At 31.8% G+C, this 23,285-nt stretch overlaps 1 protein-coding gene across 1 annotated transcript in view; it reads right to left on the reverse strand.

Moving 5' to 3' along the window:
* Window positions 1-5,069, reverse strand: part of LOC108913956 (kinesin-like protein KIF19) — a 30,090-nt gene extending 25,021 nt beyond the window's left edge. Inside the window, exon 1 of the mRNA XM_018719618.1 lies at window positions 4,926-5,069. Coding sequence (XP_018575134.1) covers window positions 4,926-5,069 — 144 coding nt within the window. The remainder of the gene's footprint in view (window positions 1-4,925) is intronic.
* Between the last annotated feature and the right edge of the window lie 18,216 nt (window positions 5,070-23,285).

Raw genomic sequence — 23,285 nt, forward strand, 5'->3', positions numbered from 1 at the left:
TTCTTTGTTTACGAACGTTTTATCATTGATCTATTTTCACAATAATTTGTAAAATCGATAGAGCTTTTCATTCGTACACTTCATACTAAATATAAAACAAATGGCTTTCATAGTTTTAGAAAAAATAAATAAAAACCAAAAAAAATGTTTTTTCAAGAGCGTATATCCCTAAAAGGTAGCCTTTGGAAGAAAAAGTGTATATTTCAAAATTACATTATTTTCACGAGATCTATCGATGGCTAAAATAGTAAGTAAAATCATAAAAAGTGAATCACCCTGTATGTAGATTTTCTTTTACGCTCCGTGTTAAAGTTAAATCATTTACTTTGGAATATGGTCTATTTCAATAAAATTTTAAATTCATTTCTCTTTCCTCGGATTTCTATGTTTTTATTTTATTATCAAGACACCAATAAAACCTCGCAGTTTTGAACCGTATTTTTAGACCGAATTCTACGACAATCTTCCGTGCCTAACCCCTAATTTGCATTTAAATAGGCTACCCCTTAAGGCCGTTCTCACAAACACAATCCCTGTACTGATTTTTCGATAATGGTAATAGAGATAACAATATCCACATTGAATAGCATTTTCAGTAAAAATTTCGCTACTTAATTGGTTATTTTATAGCAGCTATTCAATATTTTACAACGCTATTGTTTTAGGGTAATGGAGTTCTGCTTTGAACAATAGTTTTAGGGTTCAAGGTCAATGGGCTGTCACCGTATTATTAATTATTTTAGTAAAAAAACCAGGGGGTTGAAGCTAATTTAATATTTATTTTGAAGGTTGGGTATAATTTAATATTTGAATGTAATAGTAATAATTTGTTGAATAATTTTCTCATTTGTTCAATAAAGGGCTTATTTGTAAATGAAATGATGGATCATTTTTCTTAAAAAAAGAAGTATTGATTTGATACTTCTTATCCTTTTTTAATCATGTAGGTATGATTTATTTAAATAATACTAATACTTATTATATTCGTATAAAGTATACCTATTCAATTTCAAAAGAGTTCGTCTTTAATTTTAAGTTGTCAAAACGTGACATTTCTGTCATGTCTTTGAAGTAGAAATAGGTATATTATTTGATTTCATACGTGAAGTTTATTTAGCATCAATTATTATTTGTCTGTTTACTTTTTGACAAAATATATATAATAATAATAATAATGTTTATTTACCTTTGCTACATCCTTTCCAACAATATAGGTAAAATAATCAATTTTAGAATCTAATCTTTATACGAAGAATAAGCATAAAGAAGTAATAAAACATATATGAAATCGTTACTTGTAAATACTTTTGAAATATGTATGTATGCAGTTGAAATATTCAACACAGACAGATCACTATAATATTAAACTTATCCGTATTTTGAAATTGCTGACAAAATTATACCTACTAGAATGAAACAATATTTTATGAAAATATGTGTTATTTTTTAGCGATTTAAAATGCTTTTGTATACTCGAGTTAGTAAATATATTACAGGAATAAGCTACACCATAAAACTATCTATCATGACAGTAATACCAACATGCAAACATTTCAAGTTTCAAAAGTAAATAATATGTTAAAAATCTGGCAATTATTTGAAAAGTATGAGTTGATCTGAATATTTCCAATTTTATCTACGTATCAGTCTACGTATCGGAGCAAGGTAAAATTAACAACAAATAATAACTCTTTACGGAGATGTTAAATCGTTTTGAAGTTTAATTAGGTCGTCGTTACTGCGAACTGAAGTGAGTAATTTTAAATCATCTGCATATTATAATACTGTTTCATCATTAATATAAATATTGGATAGCAATGGTCCTAATACAGAGCCTAGAGGCACTCCGGAGGAAGCAACAATATTGTTGGATGCAAAGCCGCTATAATATACAAATTGATATCTGTCAACAAGGAAAGACTGAAAATTTTATTATGGGAGATGTGAAACCAAACGTACTTAACTTTATTTAACAAGATATTACGACTAAGATGATCAAACGCCTTAGAAAAATCTGTCCGCCAGAATCAAATATTTCAGTCACATATCTGTGATCTAATTTGAAAGTAAAGTGAATCGTATATCAGAGTTTCAAAAAGTTTGCCAAAGTTGTTCAATTGGTCTACAAATCATGTTTGTCGTTTTTCTCATAGATTTAAAGAAATGTTGGGATTTTAGATTTCCTAATTTTCCGGATTTTCTGGTGGAAATTATATTATTATGTTACTAAGTGATTGTATATACGAAGGATTTTAAATCAAGTAAGTGTGTGTGTAGAAATATTTAGGAGTATGTACTGTTTATCTATTTATTTATTTATTNTTACATGTTTGTCAACATTATATAAGATCATCACTGTGTCACTAGCAAATAAAATATAACATTTAACTATAAATAATGTACTGACCAAAGAACAAAAAAAGGTGTAAAAGAGGAAGACGATGATGTAAAGAACAACGCATAATATTTATTCAATTTATTTATTTATTTAAAATACACATCCAACAGGCGATACCCAATAACAGGATGAAAAAAAAAGAGAAAGAAAAAAATAGTACAAACTACAAATAACACAGATATAAAGAACAAAATAAAAAGGCAACAAACTATAAAAGACATATATGATTACATAAGTAAAGCATTTTTATATCATTAGGCAAACAACAAAAAAAATCGACATTATTTCCTATCTTACTGTAACAATTTGATACTAGGATGTTACTAGGTGCTACGGGTAGAGTAAAAACATTATTACATCTAGCTGATAGTCGCGGTACTTTGATATCAATATTACTTAAAACACCTGGACAGTCCAAAATGTTATGTAGAACTTTATACAAAAACATTACTTGAAAAACAGATGTTCTTTTAGCAAGGACATGAATATTGAAACGCTCAAGTAATAGATCAAGCGGAAAACCTGAGAGGGATATGTACCATCCAATAAGTACACAGCTGATTTCATAAACCTACGCTGTACTCTTTCCAAAGTTGCAATTTGATTAGTATAAATTGGATTCCAGACTATTGATGCATATTCTAATATAGAACGAATAAAGGTAGTGTAGAGCAATCGTAGTGTAGAAATACTGATAAAAGCCTTTGGAATTCCTTATTATGAACCCCATATTCTCGAAAACAGATGACGCAATTATGTCTATATGTTTTGTAAAAGATAATGTAGTGTAAAATTGTAATCGGGTCTATGCAATATTATATTATCCAATTTATAATCGAATAGTACAGTTTTTTTTGGTGAATGTAATGATAGGCTTGGAGGCATTTAGCGTCAAATTATTATTTAGACACCACAAATCTAATGACATTAAGCGCATTCTGTAACATATAGCAGTCGGCAATGGTGTTTATTTCGCAAAATAGCTGAAGGTTATCTGCATACATTAAATGGTGTACTTGTAGATCAACCATGATGTCGTTTACAAAAAGAACAAAGAGTAAGGGTCCAAGTATAGATCCTTGAGGCACACCAGATATTTGATGAAACTTGTGCGATTTAAAGCCACGATGCTGAACAAACTGATACCTATTTTGTAAATATAATTCAAAAAGTTGCAAAAGCGATTCGGACACACCAAACCCATCTAATTTGTACAGCAAGAGGTCGTGGTCGAGTCTGTCAAAAGATTTAATTAAGTGAAGTCGGTATAGATAACATCGACTTGTTTCATCTTGTCAAGTTTTTCGCTAATGAACTGAGTTTTTTGGACAAGATTAGTAACAGTGGATCTGCCCTTAATAAAACCGTGTTGCTCCCACGCCAACAGCCCGGACAAGAATCTGTATAAAAAGTCATGTAATGGAATCTCAAATATTTTGGAGAAATTGCAAATAATAGAAATTGGCCTGTAATTAACCAATTCATTCTTACTGCCCTTCTTGTGCACTGGACACACTCTAGATAGTTTCCAACCTTCAGGATAACACGAAGTTTTTATTAATAAATTAAAGATAGTTGTTAATGGGGCAGCAAACGAAGCGAAGAGGCATAGTCTCTTAATAATCTAATAATCTAATAATCTAATAAAATAATCTAAATAGAAAAGGGTAAAAAGAAGATGCAATTTCTTAACAATATTTTTTTTGTTTTCTTGTCGGACTGGCGTCTTAACCCGATGCTTTTGTCGGACTCTACTACTTTTCGTTCTAAAATACATTATTCCATCATGTATTACTTTTATCCGACATGCATGTAAGAGGAAACATAATCTCGTCATTTTGGCATTTTTGGGGCGTCGAACTACTCGTACGTATTTACTGTGGCCGTCCTAATCAACCGATTTCAATTTTTCAAAAACCATTTGAAAGGTTGTGCGGTCTTTTGTATGTTCCGGTATCTAGATGTTTTATTTGAGGCTGTGCAACATTTTGAATATTCGAAAATTTTTTCAAAAAATTATTTTGCGAAAACTATCGAACCGATTTTAATGAAATTTGTTGTGTTGTTTTATTATACTCTAAAGTTTTTTTACCAAAATTAGAATGCCCTCGAAGCAATTAAAATATTTTTAAAAAATTATCCAAAAAACTTGATTATTTTGCCTTTTTTTTATCAATTATTGCTATTTTGCAATATCGGTAATAAATTTAAACATTTTTAACTTGCAGTATATTATACAAAATTCAATTCTAAAACTTTTTTCCAAGAAGTGGGATATTTCGACAGTTCCGCTCTGGTCTAGTATTAAAACGTACTAAATTGCAACGCGATAAATTTTACATATTTTCTGTGCTGGACTTAAAATTGTCTAAATTTCTTGTAATATTTTACTCGTCTATACTTTTTTGTTGTATAAGTACTGTGTGCAGAATACAACCGAGATGTTATCTGCAATGCAGCAGCAGCTACACTTTTGGAAAGATTGGTTAACTTCTTTACCAGACAAAACCATCATCACAGTACCCACCTTCTTGTCCAGAGCATACAAAATCCTCGCCGACTCGTCCTGCCTCAAGGGCCTTATCCTTACGGCCACCATCAGCCTCTCCTCGGCACTTATAGCAGGCCTGGTGGTGTCACTTCCCGAACTAGACGGAGTCTCCGGAGTCATCTCGTCGTCACCCGTTTTTATGCGTCACATATCAAGACAGCGATGTGAAACGAAACGTTCGACTGTTTATTTATTTGTTTGTTTTCGTGGAACTCACGTTGCGGCAAACTCCAGAGAGCAATCAAGGCAGGCACGGTAAGGGTAGGAATAGTTCTGAGTCCGAGCGTGCCACAGTACTTAGCATTGGTGCCGTGCATGGTAACCCTGGCAACCAGTTCGATAATATTTGAATAAAGTTAGTAGATGCGGTTTTCAGGGCCAATTAATGTGGTTTCAGTTGCCTCGTTTTAAACTGAAAGTGGATTTCCGATAAAACTGAAAAATCTCATCGATCTGGGTCGAAGAAACTAACTCTATTTTGCAAATCACTTGCGAGATACACAGAAAACTATTTTTTGTAATTTTACTTGTAAAATAATGGGTATTTCGTTACCCATTATTTTACCAGTAATTTCACAAGGACTTGTAACGGATATAATTTACAGTGTTGCAAAATATGGTTTTGGTATATTTACAGAATTTTTGTAAATCTCCAATGTGTTTTTTTTGTAAATTTTCAGTGTGTTTTTACAATTTTTTATTTTATACATCGTAAATATTTTTTTTGGTACTAGAACGCAATGTTCTTGTATTACACAAAATATTTAAATGAATTTAGATAAAAAAATTGATCTAGATACTCTTGAGTATTTAAAATACACGAAGTATTTAAAATACCTACCAAAAACAAATACTTTTTGTCTATTACGACTGGCGACTGGTACAACACGTACTAAAAAAATACGTATCTGCACGCCTGAATTTAGCGCATTCTACTCTGCATTTTGCAATGTTGCGCTGTGTTATTGCTATCCTGTCTACTACCTTTTACGTCACTATCATCACTAGTCATGTCAGTAGACAATCATCAAAATTTAAAATTGCTTTCTTTTATCATCAAAAAAAAACTAATAAAAATTATGAGTGAATTAAATATTCTGCATCTCAGTAATCATGGCCAGTTTTTTTAATTTTTTGATGATCTTGAAATCGGGCTTACCTTATACATACAATATATTTTTTTTAAGTTACATCTTAAGAGTTTAAGATTTAATATTTCACAAAAATATTTAAATACTGTTAATGAATATTTAATATTTAACATACTTAAAATACTATTTTAAATACTAAGTAAATTATATTTAAAATACTCTGCCAAAGAAGTATTTTGTTTTTTAAATAATTTAAAATACTTTCGTACTAGTATTTTGTAATTTGTATTTTGTAAGTGTTTTGCCCAGCTCTGAGCCCCACAAAAGAAGTTCTGTACCTTTCTAACTCAGGAGGTGTAGTTTGTGATCCCTACAAATGTCAGTTAGAATTTAGTTGAAACAGTTTGCTACTCGAATGATCACATTTATATTTTTAGCTCTAAAATCTTACTCATTTTATGCGTTTTATATTTCCCTGCTGGGATTTGAAAGAGGTAGCACACTGCAAACCGAATTTACATTCTTTGTGTCTCATTTTTAGACATTTGCCTATTTTTAATCAAATGACGCAATTTTTTAAACATTATAACGCATTTCCTTGGGTGGAATTTCTGTGGTACTTTTCAATACGCCATAATGGATCTCTCATTTTGAATTTAAGAATTTCCGAATAAAGAGCTAAAATTCAAGGTCATTACTGATTAGATGGTGAATAAATTTTAAAATTTTTCATGGTAAATAATAAAATTTTAAAATATGGTGTGCATTTAACTCTTCATCAGCCAATATCTCGGAAACGGTTGGCCTGAGAGATTTCGACCAAGTATACCTTTTTTGCTTAAAATTGATAGAGGAATAAACGCACTAATACGAAACGTTAATGTACAGGGCAGCAAAAAAGTTAGGGCCAATTTAATTCACGCGTACCTTTATAGGTATTCAAGTAGCGTCAAAACCAGTCACATATTTAAATTTAGCGTCCTAAAAAAACCCGTACCTCAAGTTTTATGACAACATTCAAATTTGCTTGGAAATTATTCCTAAAAAATAAAAAAAAATGAAAACTTTAACATCCTGTATTTGTTTATAGGAAAAATGACCTCAAAAATACGCCCCTAAATTTTTTGTACTGAATTTTGAATCATCCTGTATGTATATTTGGTAGTATACTGTTTTGCACGTAAGGGTGTGTCTGGATTGAATGTGTATATATTTCTTTCCAATGCTCAAAACATTATTTTAACATGTTTCTCAAAGTATCTACAAATTATTGCTTTTGATTATAAAACTTTACCTTATCCTTACTATTAAATTAATCTTATGCAATTTCACTATTAAACAAAAACATTAAAATTAAACCGCGATTATTAAGGAGGACTATCCCTCTTTGTCCTGTCATCGCTGTAGACCTGGACAACAAATAAAGTAAGTGCTCAAAAACCTTACAATAACTTAAATAATGTGAGACAAGTTTCATCTCATTTTATATCTTGACTCCTTACCCCCCCCCCCCCCCCCCCCTATCTCTACGTTCCATCCATAGTAAACTACCAAATCTATGATGTAACCGATATTTTGAAGTACCTACTTATAGTATTACTACTGATAACACAGCACAATTCAAAAAGGTTGTTTGCAAATCTCAACACACATATTATCTGTCAGCTTAAGATAAAGACATTTTTATTTCTATACGTTTCAATTATCTCGGTTTCTCATTTCATTTCATCACATAAAAAGTTGTCTAATAAATGTTTTATATAGAAAAAGGACAGGTTTTGTGCGGTATACAAGGATGTTTTCTAGTCTATGCACAAGTAGTACTCAGTCTATGTACTTAGTTTAGTAATTTTTTTATTAAAGACCAAATTATATACTTATTTATTTTTAATCTAGCGACTATAGACATTTAGTTCGTCACGACTTTTGGTTTAAAATGCCTCAAAGGATGACTTCTTAAAGATATGTAGTTACATCCTCTAGGAAATGAAGACCTCTCGGAATAATTTTGAAATTTTATATTCTAAAGGTTACCTTTCGATAACTAATAGGACATTCTTGTACTTTGCCAATATTTCGTATTACTTCACAAAAATAATGGGTACTTTTAAAAGTAATATTTTTAATAGAAATTTGTAGAAAGTACTATTTCTAATTTCCATTTATTCAATTCGGGAAGATTAAAAATAGCACTGCAAGATTAAAATCGGATCAGATATCATATTATTTCCATGACCCACGACATTAAATTATTTTTCTTTTATTTCTCATACAATGTACACTTCTCTTTGTGCAAAATAATTGCTTTCTTTGATTCACTTTTCATTTTTAGCAGTAGTGTGCTGTAGGTACAAGTATATACAGGGAGATTCACAACTTATAAAAAAAATTTGGGAACAGATGCGGCATGAGAAATTGAGTCAATAACGTAAAAAAAATTGTAAAATCCTTATAGATTCCGAGAAAAAAATTATTGAAGTTGTAGTACTTTCAAGCATTACATCGCTGGACAGCTGTAGTCGCTAGCGTCATTCGCAATACGCGTGGAGAGCCACGTGGTATTAGCGACTCCGAATTCTAAAATCCGATTTTACAATCGTCGTTGCGATAGTGTTTACAATAGTTTTTTTAGTAGTTAGTGTCAAAAATGGCTTGCGTGTAAAGCAACTCGGAGTTGATGGATATCGTTTTAATTTATGCTGAAGCAAGAAAACATTTGTGTTATAGTGAAGCAAACTGAGTAAGACGGGCCCAAATGTGTTTACACGCCGGTGGACAAAATTTTGAACAGCTGTTTCAACATCAGCTATGTCATTATTTTATTAATTAAAACAACACTTTAATTTTATTAATTAATAATAACAATAGCGGCAAAAGCAGTTGAATTTGCTGATATAAAATGGGTGCTATAAAATTCTATGTATTCCTTTCATGTTTTTGTCCGTTTTACAGTGGACCAGTTTCCTGTATCGTGCAGAAGTGTATTTTTAAATCATTTTCGAACTGCCCCTTTTGATTTTTTTCTTTACAAAATTATAATTGTAAGAGTCCCCTGTACATCCATTTTTTTTTGATAAGTTCTGAAACACCCTGTATAAGTATCGCGTGTCCCAAAATTCATGCAAGATTTGAATTTAGGGCTATTTGTGCCGTAACGTGTTGCCAGCGAAAAAAAAGACAGCGTGACAGCTGTTAGTTCAAGGTTATTGAAAATTTTCGTAAAAATATGATCGGAATAGTGATTTTACTTCAACAGTGAAGGAATTAATTAAAAATTCGGAGAAACTGGATCAATTAATCATCTTAAATACTCGGACCGTCCTTCAACGAGTAGTTCAACACAAACATCGAGAGAGTGTTGCTGAGAGTCCAAGAACATCAATTCGGCACCGTGGCCGAGAATTGGACATGTACTTACATACAGCGTATTCTCATGAAAGATTTGCATCTTCGTGCTTACAAAGTTCAAGAAGCGGAAATATTTCATTGAATTATTGAACGTGTTGATGCTGATTTTTCGTACAGAATCATCTTCAGAGCTAAAACCCATTTTCATCTTGATGGGTTCGTCAATCGACAAAATTGTCAGAAAATCCACGAGTGATTGTTGAGAAACAAATACATCCACAACTTGTCACTGTTTGGTGCAGATTTTGGGCTGGAAGCATCATCGGACCTTTCCTCTTCAGGCAATAACAGTTAATAGTGCTTTCGATCGCGACATGATATCCTGTTTTGTCTGGATATGGATATAGACGACATGTGATTTCAACAAAGTTGTGCCACATGCCATACAGCCCAAGAAACAATTCAATTACGGAATGAGTCATTTCTTGGTTGTGTAATTTCCCGTTTGGGTGACCAGATTTGGCCTAGATCATGCGATGTAACATCATTGGACCTTTTTCTTTGGAGCATTTTGAAGTCTAAAGTTTATGCCAACAATCCCACGACCACCCCCGCTTTGAGGGAGGAAATTGGGTGGTATATCAACAAAATTCGTTCAAAACTGTCATGGAAAATTTCTGCAAAAGAGTGCCTATGTGCCAAAAAAACTGTGGAGGCCATTTACCCGATATGCTGTTCCAAACATAACCCTATATACTGCATACTTTATAAATCAATAAATAATTTACCATTTTCAATTAAAAACCAGTGTTTTCTATCTAAATTACTTCTTATATGAATTTTGAGATACCCTTTATAAGGGCTCTGCTGCTATAAATGTAAATACAAGTAGACTGAGTGCTAATTTAACACACAACTAAATTTCACTTAGCGCCCAAATAATTAACTAAGGTTTTTTCTGCCAGTATGTTTACCTCGTAATAAATAACATAACAAAAACCAAAATAATTTAATTTCATAAAAAGCATTTCCAGCACATTACAGTTACATGTGTCATCGATGTACAAGTAATGAGACAACTTTGTCAATACTACATGTCAATCGTATAAAAAATTGATGGACAATAATAATAATGTGTCTATATAAATATATGTACTATATTTTTTTCCATTTCTTTCTATACATCAGAAGTAATAATGTTTAACTTCTTACTAAAATATTTAGTAATTATATATAATATTAATAACAAAACTCAGGAATAATCTATTTTCTCATACTCGTTGGTGTGGCAAAGGTAATCAATTTATTATTATTACTTTTTTTTCACCCCATTAAATTCACATCCAAGTTTAGTTATATTCTCGGTACTTTCCTAAAAGTACCTACAACACTAAGAATATACATCGACGAAAATTCAAGTTCATGAAACGCCTCCAATTACCCATTGTCGATGTCTAAGGACCTCAAGGACCTTCATTGTTGCCGACAACCATGTGCCGGTGTGAATGAATTCGGTGTACGGACTGCCTTTATCGGCAAATTATACCGTAAAGAATGTCAAGGTCGTGTTTTGGCGAAAAAGGGTTGATGTTCCATAAATTTCAGCTTTCTCGGTATCCGTAGACCGCCCCCCATTCGACAAGGAAGGATAAAGGGGTGTTACATACCGCTGAAACAATAGATATGAAATTGCTGAATCATGCATTTTTATTAATTCTTTGTGTTACTCCTTTGTCGAGTAATTGTTTTCTCTATGGCTGGCTTCGAGTTAATAATTAAAAAAGCTGAAATTTCGAAGGTTTCAAATAAGCTGAAAAATTGTGTTATGCTGTTTTTTCAAAAAGTGGTTAATTTCTTACTAAATAGGTATGCTTCCAAATTATACAGGTTGACCCAGCGAAAACGAAACATAATAACTCTCAGGAAAATTGGTCATCAATTTGAGCACTTAATTATCTGACATGTAGTAATTTGCAAATAAATTTGTAAAAAATAGTTTTTTTACCTGCATCTCCGAAACTACTAATCGGTCAAATTCGAAAAATAAAACACGGTTGTGTAGAGAATTGGAATACCGTTCAAACGTTATGTCACTTAACCCTCCTACCCTATTAAGATTTATGGGGGGTTGCCCCCCTAGGAAGGGTCCCTCTTCGATCACACATCGACCTATCTCAGGGTTTTTCGGAAAAATAATTTTCCTGAAAATTATTCACTCTGTTTCCTCTTAGGTCGTTCTGTATAAATAAACCACTATTCCAACTAAACAGGTATGCTCAGTGAGAAACCTTACCTAAAATTCAATATTCAGTTGTAACACAATTCACAATGATACAGTCACTACGTAGAATGATTGATTTTCAAAGTTTAGTCCAAAGGGACTGTTTGAAATTTGGAACCTAAACAAAACTAATGTTCCTCAACTAGCCACATGAGCTCGAGCATAAATTGCAAACGTCTACGCTAGGGTGAATATGTGCTAACTTAAAACTCGTAATATTTAAGATAGGGACTTAATGCATGTAGTAAAGATTACTATTTTACATTCCTACTAATAGATTAAATTAAATAGAAAAAGTAAAGCAATGAGCAACAAAAATTTTACAAAAAAAATATATTTTTTTAGGAAAAGAATAAAAAGATGCTTAGTTGTAGCAGCTATAGCTGTACCACTATGTACACGGTGTCTCAAACTCGACAGTATGGACCTACTGTGAGGATACAATTTAAATAAAATTTGGGGTACATGGTGTTAAATGGGATGAGGTAAGCTCTATTTTCAATAGAAAGTATTATCTTTGAGATTTGACGTTTTCAGTTATATTTTTTCCAGAAACACCCAATTTTCTACCCGTTAAAAAGCTATACTTTTTCTAATAAACTTTTATTAGAGCAATATCGTCCTAAAGAGTATGAAAAGAAATACCACCTAAAAATCACATTAGCGGTGGGAGGATCAAGTAGTCGTTGAAAAATAATTTAATGTTCGCTGTTTAAAATGCTTAAATGTCACAAAATACGAACGTCAAAGGTATAACTTTTGTGCTTACAAAATGTTTTCTAAATCAGAAAAAGTTGATATGTTGCTAATTTACGGCGAGTCATAAAAAAATTTAAGAAGAGCTGTAGAGTTATATCGGGAAAGATAGATCCTCATTCCTGATCATAGAACCTTTACAAGATTGGAGGCGACCTTGCCACGAAATGAAGATGCATTTTCTGTTCGGAAAAATCAAATAATTGACCGAAGGGTAAGACACAATGTTAATACAGCTAGACTGTTACCAGGCCCGGTCTGGCTCTTTCAGGGGCCGGCCGTCGGAAAAAATCGAAATCGGGGCCTATTTGGTTTTGTCTGTTATTAGGGTGCATATCGACTCTCAAAAGGGAAACTGTCGTATCTCAAATTTGGTTATACTAAGATAATTGCGTTTGAATAGTTGAGAAAAAAATAATGTTCGTTATTTTTTTAATTACAAGAGCTAAATCATTCTACTTTAACAAAGTAATTATTGTTTAGGTCTTAATTAATTATTATTAATGATCTAAATAAAATAGTTTAGGAAAAGAAAAAATGGATTTTGAATGAGTTACTACAGTTTTCGTCGACAAAATTTTTATTGAGAAACAACTTGCTACACTAATAAGGTACAGAAAAATTAAACATTTTCTATTTTTAGATAAAAAAATATTTATTAATAATCAATAATGACAAAAGGAAAATTTATTACGATTCAGTCAGAGTCATCTTCTTGGTCAATATTACTTTCTTCCTGGTGGTCAGTCTTACTAGCAGGCCGAAGGGAGTTGTAAAATCCATGATACATCGCTGGCATCAAATTAACCTTACACAGACCCAAAAGACCGCTTAATTTTTTACCAGCAGCAAACTTTGATACAATTTTGGAAATCGATATTCTTCGCGTTTGCGTGTGTTTTTTGTTTGTAAGTCTAGTTCTTTATGATTTTCTCCAAAATTATACACAAAAAATACTTTATTGGGAGACTTTGGATCGCAGTGGATTTCTCTGATTTTGCTGATTTTTACAGCCTCTCCAGTAATATCTTTTTTCCAGTTTTGTTTCTTTACCACTGGTTTAAAAGTTACAAAATCTTGAGACATTTCTTTTACTTTGTACTGTGGAGCAGTAACTTTGGCCATTTTTATTAGACTAATCCACTGATCAGGAGTGTATATATAGCAGAGTGACGTTTTTTGCAACTTCAATCACTGCATGTATTTAAAAAATAAGGTTTACAAAACACCTTCGCGAGATATTAATCATTTGAAAGAAAGAATCACAAACGCTTGTAATGAGTTAAACGGCGAAATGTTAATAAACGCAGTCCACAAAGAAGTCAGGCGGAGATTGGATATGTGTCTTGAAATGAGAGGAGGTCATATAGAGAATAGATTGTAATATGTATGTAGTATGAAAGCGTTTGTTCAATATTTTAAGTTTAGTTATTGTTATCATCAGCTTTTGTTTTAACTGTATTAAGGAATTAATCCTTTTATTTATTCTTAATGACATTTATGCACTTTAAACTACGAACATTCAATTATTTTCCAACGACTACTTGATCCTTCCACCGCTAATGTGATTTTTTCTTTTGCGACTCTTTAGGACGATATTATAACTTTTAAACGGGAAGTAATACAGAAAAATTTATCTAATAAAAAATAGAGCTTTTTAACAGTAAAAAAATTTGGGTATGTTTCTGGAAAAAATATAATTGATGAAGTCATTAGTCGTTTCTGTCAAATCCCAAAGATAATACTTAATACACAGTAATACGTTTATTTGTGACAGTACAATAATAACGAGTAATCTAATAACTTACTGGAAGTGAATTTTAAAATTCAATAAACCACTTTATCAACCACAAGTGATGTAATCATTGATCAGACGCATGCATGTGTAGAAATCTTATTTTATTTGTGGGTATTAGTCAAGATAAAACAAATATTAAAATTATTATTATTTAAATATAATTCACTTTTTTAGCACCATTAATTGGAGGGTTTTTCTCAATCTAGTATATTATCTTATTCTGTTCGACGATAGGTATGTAGATGGATACATGGAAAAAGTGTAATTTATTACTATGTATATCTACTGTAAATATTGAGGCAACGTAATAAAAACAATTTACGCCTAAACGATTGTTTTGCCTCCGTTTACTCCTACTTGCAGTTCCACAGTTCAATTTTGTTGTTGTGGGAGGTCAGTGACTTCTGTTAACTGCATATATATGCATGTCATTTGAATATGAATTCCTTTGAAATCAATGAAATATAATGACATACTATTATATACCAGTTAAGAGCTCACTCGAGTGTCACTTTATAGGTAATTGATAAATAAATAATAATGATGGGTTTTGTTTTATTTAGTTTGAAACTACACGTACTTTCACTTTAAAAATTAGTACCTACCTATATGATAACTTCTTTTTAATGAAGAGACCAGTTGTTCTTTCAAAGTCATTAAAAAATATACGTTTTCTTAACAATTTTCATGTATAAATTATGCAAATTGCATATTCATTAATGCTGAATTCTAAATTTGTAAACTCTTAAATGAATTCAATATAATTTCTCGTGCGAAACGTCAAATAAGGTACATATTTTTGTTTCACAAGCATTAAAGTATGTACTTAGAGAATATTGCATGTTTATTTTTTTACAAAGCTTAATTTTAAGTATGAATTTACCAGGTCATAAATATTTCATGAACTGTTACAGTCACCTACGTGCTGTTATGCTTAACCTTTTAAATTATGCGGTAGAGGTATCAACAAGTTCTACATATTGTTCTTTTGTCGAAATTGTCAAAATGAAAAAAAAAGTGTATTTCTGCAAATCTAACCGTTTTCAAGAAATCCACATTGCCATATGATTTTGTAGCAGTCTTAGAAATATCAGAAATATCGAATAATTTCTATAAATCGTCTGAAATTGAAGTACATTATTTACTGCAGATTTATTTTTTTTATATACAAATTGTACGAAGTAGTTAGAATTTCCCGAAAACGATTCGATTTATGAGAATTAAACAAACATACCTTTCATTAATTGACAATATTGCAGGAATAACTACCCTCATGTGAAAATTAGAATTTCCTAAAAACGATTCCATTTATGAGAATTAAATTAAACAAACTTTTTTAATCGAATAAAGAACATTACGTTTTAAACTGAAAAAGAAAATTCACATGAAGGTTTAAACAAATTTAAAGCCGTACCTGGTGCAGCTGTACCTTTGATATCAAAGTTGCCGCGCGCAGTAGTAGTGGAGTCAAGATAGATTTTGACTTCGAGAAAATTACTGGAAGAGAGAACTTTTTATTTTTCGCTTTGTAAAGTTGTCAGAAACAACATATAAAAAGTTACCAATTGTAGAGTGTACGCTAAATTATTTATTTAACAAATCACTTGCAAAATTACAGTTTTTGCAAAATATATAAAAAATATAATTATAAAAAAAACTGCGCCATTCGAAAGAACAGGAAATTTTACATAAAAAATGTTAATACGGTTTTTTTCTAAAACGCGAATTGAAGGCTGTAGAATTTTTTTTCTAACGTACGAAAAATTAGACGGGTTGCCCCGAAGTATAGCTCTCGAAGAGCGCGCGGCTCCGAGCGCGCTACACTAAATTTGTTATAACTTTTGATCTAATTGATCAAATCGACCTCACAAAAATTTAAATAAAAGAAGAGTCATCCGGCTATCTAAATTTTATGTCTTTAAACTTGAGAAAAGAAAATATAGGTATATAGTACATACGTACAAAGTTACGTCATTCTATAATTTTGAACAATAATAATAAAATAGCTGTCATTTTTAATTTTTAAAATAAATACCTGTAACTTTCACAAATTACTCTTCAAATGACGATTGAAACAGTGAACTGTATGGAAAAAATCTTAAAAATTTAATTTGAAAAATATTGAGCCCAACATATTCAATAATTTTAAAAAATCACAAATTTGACTTTTTAGGCCATAGATCAAAAACTATAGTTGTAAATGTGATATTGAAACCTTATTAGAGCACTTTTTAAAGCTTAAAATCTCTACTTTTAGATGGTGCATTTTATTTTTCTTAAACAATTGGAATAATAGTTGAACAAACAAAAAATAACAAAAAATAAAAATATTTCATGAAAAATCCCTGAAATTTATTGTTAAATAAAGTTTAATAATGTACAAAATATATTTTTTTTTGTTTAAAAAACCATCAATGAATTAAGTTAAGACCTTAAAAAAAGCAAATCCAGCGAAAAATTTTTTTTTATAGTAATAAGTGGAAAATTGTTATAACACCAAAAAAATAACGTTTTTTGATGAATTGATTTAATATTCATTTTTTAAAAGTATATTCTGTATCTGAAATTGTAAATATAAGTTCAAAACCTGCTCGGTGAGTATATATAGCACGCATATGGTGTATACTACTACATAGAACACACCAAATATTTTTTTTGTTACTTACAGTTTTATTTATTTTAAAAGCGTTTTTCGTTTATAAGAATTAAATAATTATTATTATAAATGGTATAAGAATATGATTTCTATATTTTCGAGTAAGCTGCAGTTATCAGTGTGTTAAAGAGTATATTATTCAATATTCACATAATTTTGTCTATTTTGAGGTTATACTCTCGTACACTTGTAATTTTTTAATGTAATATTATTATCTACTTAATATTACAAATAATCTTCAGTTTGCGTTTGAGATATTTATATTCGTTTTCTTTTAATATTTATATATGAATATTGATCCATTTTAAAACAATTAATGAATAAATAAATAATAGGGGACGTTGATTTTGATTTTGTAATTTTGTATTTAAAATCAGTGTTTTTTTTTTCAACTTTATTGGCTTAAAGTTTAATTGCCCAGTTATTTTTGAAGAAGAGCAAGAACTCGATGAAATTTAAAAATTAATTATTTTGTAATAAATTTGTTTTTTAAAAAATAAAACATATTTTCAATAAAATCTCTTTAGCTATTTATAATTTTAATTTTTCGAACATCTATATTACAAATATGAGCGAATTTGATTTAAAATCGATAATTGTTATATAAATTGTTTAAAATAGTCGGCCATATTGGATCAGCCATTTTGAATTCTCATATTTTGACATCATATTCTTGTTTAGCGACGTCAAAAACCCCTATATTACAAATATAAGCGAGTTTGATTTAAAATCAATAATTATTGTTAAATAAATTGTTTAAAATAGTCGGCCATATTGGATCAGTCATTTTGAATTTTCATTTTCCGACTTCATATTCTTGTTCAGCGACATCGAAAACCCCTATACTGTCAATTTGAAAGAATTCGATTTAAAATTCATTGAATTATTTTAAATGTTCTTAAAAAAATTATTTATTATTGTTTAAACTATTAAAAAACAATTAGCGTACAAAAATAAGCTTATAACTTTTTTCTAATACTTATCTCCAAGTAATTTCAAATGGTTTTAGGAAAATCCATGCTTCCCATAATTATTTCGAAATAATGCGTAATTTTAAGATATCTTGACTCCATTATAGTGCGAAAGAGCGGTTTTGACGGTTTAAATTTTGATTCGAAAATGCTGAAGTTTATTCAAATCTCTATCACCACTTTTCACGCAACGCACTTATTTCAGAAACACTCTGTATACATATGGCCTATCATGTACGCACTGATTGTGGCGTGTAAATAAATTCCAAAGGAAATACCTCTCGTGCATTAATTACATCCAATTGAACGTAATAAATAAATAATGCGACAGGATATTGTCCATAAGCGACGGTTTTGAAGCTTTAATAGAGAAAATAGTTAATAAATGAGCGAAATGGATTCCAATCTATCACGTAGATCTAAGGAAATATGTCCTTGGGACTGCACACGCGATTTCGACGCCTTTACGATGCCACATTTCATTTATGGTGTCCTTCATTAATTAAGGACTACGAATTAATGAAAATGAGACATAAATTTGTTGTCAAAGGACATCTGTAGCATCATGTTTGGAAAGTCTAGATGTCCATAAATTACCAGCACATTACAATATCAATATGTCAAGTCAATATACACATTTGTTTAAACAAAAAAAATACCATGTGCAAAGAAATACAGTGTATATTATAATACAACTATTTTTTAATAAAAAAAATATCAAAAGATGTGCCACCATAAGGCAAAAGTCTCTGCAAAATTTCAACTGAATATTTAAAGAAACAACGGAGTTATTATCAAAACTATTTTCTTTAATTTTAAATGTGACACCTAGTATATTAAAAAAGAAGCGCTTAAATGGAAAATGATGTAAGGAAGGTTGTCGTGGAATTAAATAGGTCAGGTCTTCATGTAGCAACAATGCCCCACTTTGGGCGCCATGTCGCCGTATCAGATATGTAGGTTGTCGGTCCTTAATCGTGGCCCCACGTTGGGTGTTAGGACGCGGATTTGGCTCAGTTCCGCTAGCTCTCGGTGGAGACGATCTATTTGCCTCTTCTCTGAGGGCACTCGGGTGTTTTATTCGCCCTATACAGCACTTTGCAGGTCTGATACCCTAGTCTCTGAATAATATTACACAAAAGTTTATGCACCGTTGTACGGACGCCGTGGAGTGCCTGTACGAAAGCTTGATTTGCTGCGTACAGCTGAAGGAGCGTTGAGCTCGGGTTTGTGTATTTTTTGTAGAGAAAAAATAAAATAGGTTTAGATTTAAATATGTGATTTATTTATGCTTGGTTTGGCACGTGTCGTTGTCATCGTTCGATGAAACGGAGAACTCTCATAGTTTTAATCCACGTCTTGGCGCCCAACGTAGGGCCAGGACCGAGGACCGACAACCTACTATCTGATACTGCGACATGGCGACCCACGTGGGGCCTTGTTACTAGATAAAAACCCTAACTATTATTCCACGACAAGGTTCCATTACTTTCACCTAAAGAATCCGTGGACAAGGACTTAACCTACTTTTTTTGTAATACGTTGTACATTGCAGACGGTAAACAAACAAAGGTGTTATTCTGGAAAAAAATTGAAAAGGTATAGCCACCCTAAATGGCTCATTAGCAAATGATAAAAAGTGATGGATAAAAAATGTAGGTAATACAAAAACCGATGGCTTTTATTGCTGTATAGATGGGTTAGTTCGATGGAAAGCATCTACAAATTACGTTTATGTATCGATTCTGTCATAATGGCCAACGACATGAAATTTATCATGGGATATAGGAAATAATAGATGAAATGTGCTAGACGGATTCATTGATTATGCAATTTAACAACAACAACAAATTTAAATTAGGAACTTCATTGAAATGTATTTTGTGGAGAAAAGTGTTAGGGTCTCTCTAGTTATCAAGTCATGATAATTTGGAAAATAAAAGGTTAAGTAGTTTTAAAATCTCCTTTACGTTGAAAAGGACCCCCACAATAATCTTATGGAAATTGGGTTTCTGTCAAATTGTCTGAATTTTTGATATGTTGTAGATTTTGTCATCCTGAACAAAAGTCTCCATGGGCACAAAGTGCCAAAATGAACATTTTGGCAGCTACGGAGCTGCTAAAGCTCCCCTGACCCGTTGCAAAACTATTCATTTTCAATACTATTTACAGATGTCAAAAGCATATTTTAATTATTCTAATATATAGGGTAATGTTTTTGAGGTCACTGGATTCAACCCTCATGTCAGATTGGACAAATTGACCGTTGACAGCCGTCAATACACTGACAGTTGACAGCTGTCAACTGTCAATTTTTCCAATCTGGCATGAGAATTGAATTCAGCGACCTCAAGAACCCAAACTCTCAATGTCAACAGAGAATATTTACTTCTCTATTCTTCGTTGACAGTGAATTGACAGCTGTAAACTATCAATGTTGCCAATCTGGCATGAGAATTGAATTCAGCTCCCTCAAAAGCCCAAACTCTCAATGTGAAAAGAGATTATTTACTTTTCTATTCTTCGTTGAAAGTTTATTGACAGCTGTCAACGGTCAATTTGTCCAATCTGACATGAGGGTTGAATCCAGTGACCTCAAAAACATTACCCTATATATTAGAATAATTAAAATATGCTTTGGCATCTGTAAATAGTATTGAAAATGAATAGCTTTGCAACGGGTCAGGGGAGCTTTAGCAGCTCCGTAGCTGCCAAAATGTTCATTTTGGCACTTTGTGCCCATGGAGACTTTTGTTCAGGATGACAAAATCTACAACATATCAAAAATTCAGACAATTTGACAGAAACCCAATTTCCATAAGATTATTGCGGGGTCCTTTTAAGCATCGCGCTATAAAAGCTATTGTATCCAACCAAAAAAGTTGGAAGAGATAGAAGGAGCAAGGACTGTAATTTATCTGCGCAAAGGTTGTTTTTTCCGCGTATGGGTGACTTAAGTGAGGAAATTATTATTTTAAAACAACCATTCTCTTGCCATTCTCTTAAAAAATTTTTAATATTGTGTTCGAGTAAAATAAATTTAGGATTTAAAAAAATGTGTTATACAAGGTGTGAAAACGGCGTTATGACAAATTTTCAGGGCGAACTTTTCTCGTTAAAACAAATAAAAAAGGGTAATATGAAATTTGTCGACATAGGTATATACTTAATTAACACCTAACAATGATTATATGGCTTGAACGGAAATTTCAATCTGCATGCGACAAAGTAAAAAAATATAGGGTGTTCCATTTAAGTTAACAAGTTATAGCTGTTTGAAGTTATCAAAATGTAACAGCAAAAATTAAACACCTAGTATTAAATGTTTTAATTTGTTGGTATACCATAATGTAGTGTTACCTATGCCCTTTACATGTACCAAAAATCCGCTTGATATCACGCTCCTGATAAGAGTTAATAGCATCTCCGCGGACCCTCGCATCTATCAAATTTTCTGTTTTTCGCGTATCAAACCTATTGTCAAATTGGCCATGAACAGAAACACTCCAAAACAATTAAAATAACTTGACATTTGTCAAGTTAGTTGTCAAGTTATTGTTATGTCTGTAATAGTTTTTACTGAAAATTTAAATAAAAATGCTTGGGGATCGTTTAAATTATACTTATGAGGATTGTAATTTGTTTGTTATTTATGGAAAAACGCAGCAGAACTAACTTGACAAATGTCATGTTATTTCAATTGTTTTTGGAGTGTTTCTGGTCATGGCCAAAAAATAGAAAATTCCCTCGCATCTGTCAAATCTTTTTCCTCAAATGTCACGTAGAATCCGAAAATTAAAATATATAAAGGGTGTCCCATTTAAAACAACGAGATAACGTCGACTTCTGATTTTAGGTCATTATTTTAGTTGAGAAGGGTATGCCCGAAAACACTAGCGCCAAATTTTCAAAATTAAAATCAAAGAAGTTGTCTAATGAAGAAATATGTCTAATGTCTTGTCACCGTGGGGCACCCTGTATTTAGCATTCTTTTCAAAACTAAATATAAAAAATAATGTTAAGGATTGATGTTTATACTCAATAATTTTATACACATTTAAATAGCAGGACTTCAGGAATCAGTAGAAGACCTCATTTTGAGTCTAAAAGTTCCTATATACATGGGTCCTAAAACGCTTCGTTTCTGAGATACAAGGCGTTCAATTTTATTTTTGTTTTATTTATTTATTTTTTAACTAAATAACCGCTGACAAAAAAAAAATCATCATGTTGTGGCAAATAATTTGACACAGAAAATCATCGCATATTAGTTGCAGTGGTAGAGATAGAGGGGTCTCTAGCATATTTTTATAAAAAAAGTATAGCCGATTTGATATTTTGCAAATGTTTTCGAAAAATATGAAAGAGCATTCAATTCTACCAAGAAAAGGCCCTCTTGTCCAAAGTCGATAGGAGGTGGCGTTTTCAAGAAAAACCGAAAATACTGTTTAGAAGTCAAATAATAATTTTTAAACATTGTGTTACAACTAAATTAAATATGTAGTTCAAAAATTCGGTTAAAATTGTTTTTAATTAATTAAATGAAAATAAATACAAAAATAAATAACGAAAACCATATTACATCAAAGCAAATGTTCGAAATGTAAACCATTTTCTTCGATACATAACTGACACCGACGCTGAATAGAACGTCTCATTTGAATTAAGTTATTGTCTCTGATTTCACTGCATGCGTTCCGAATCCGACGAATAAGTTCATCCCTTGTGTCCACAGTAGTGGTATAAACTCTCTCTTTAATAAAACCCCAGAGGAAAAAATCTAGGGGTGTCAGATCAGGGGATCGGGGAGGCCATGCAACGATACCCCCGCGGCCAATCCATTTTTCGGGAAAGTGGGTGTTCAACCAGTTCCTGACATTTCGGCCAAAATGAGCTGGACAGCCATCAAGTTGAAACCATGCTCGCATTCTTAAATTCAGAGGAATTTCCTCCCACATGTTGGCACTCTCGGTCTCTAAGAACTCTAAGAAATTCGCAGAATTCAGTCGTTGAGGTAAGATGTAAGGGCCGAAAAGACAATTGTTATAAACGCCGAGCCAAATATTAACACTAAATTCGTGCTGAAAATTTCGTGGTCTGATTGCATGCGGGTTTTCATGTGCCCACTCATGCTGATTGTGTAAATTTGTCACACCTCGACGAGTAAAACATGACTCGTCGGTCCATAATATGTGTGATAAAAAATTTCCGTCGTTTTCAATTGAGTTAAGAATCCACCGAGAAAAAGCTATTCTATGTTCCTCGTCACCCGGACGTAAACCCTGAACAGGTTGTAAGTGGTAGGGATGTCTATGATCTCGTCTTAATGTTCTAGAAATAGTGCACCTGGAAACACCAATAATCCTGGAAATTTTTCTGGTACTCGTCGTGGGATCTCTGTCAAATTCGTGCAAGATTCGCTGATTCCTCCTATT

This window comes from Anoplophora glabripennis, unplaced genomic scaffold (assembly GCF_000390285.2).
Source record: "Anoplophora glabripennis isolate ALB-LARVAE unplaced genomic scaffold, Agla_2.0 scaffold803, whole genome shotgun sequence".
Taxonomy (NCBI): domain Eukaryota; kingdom Metazoa; phylum Arthropoda; class Insecta; order Coleoptera; family Cerambycidae; genus Anoplophora; species Anoplophora glabripennis.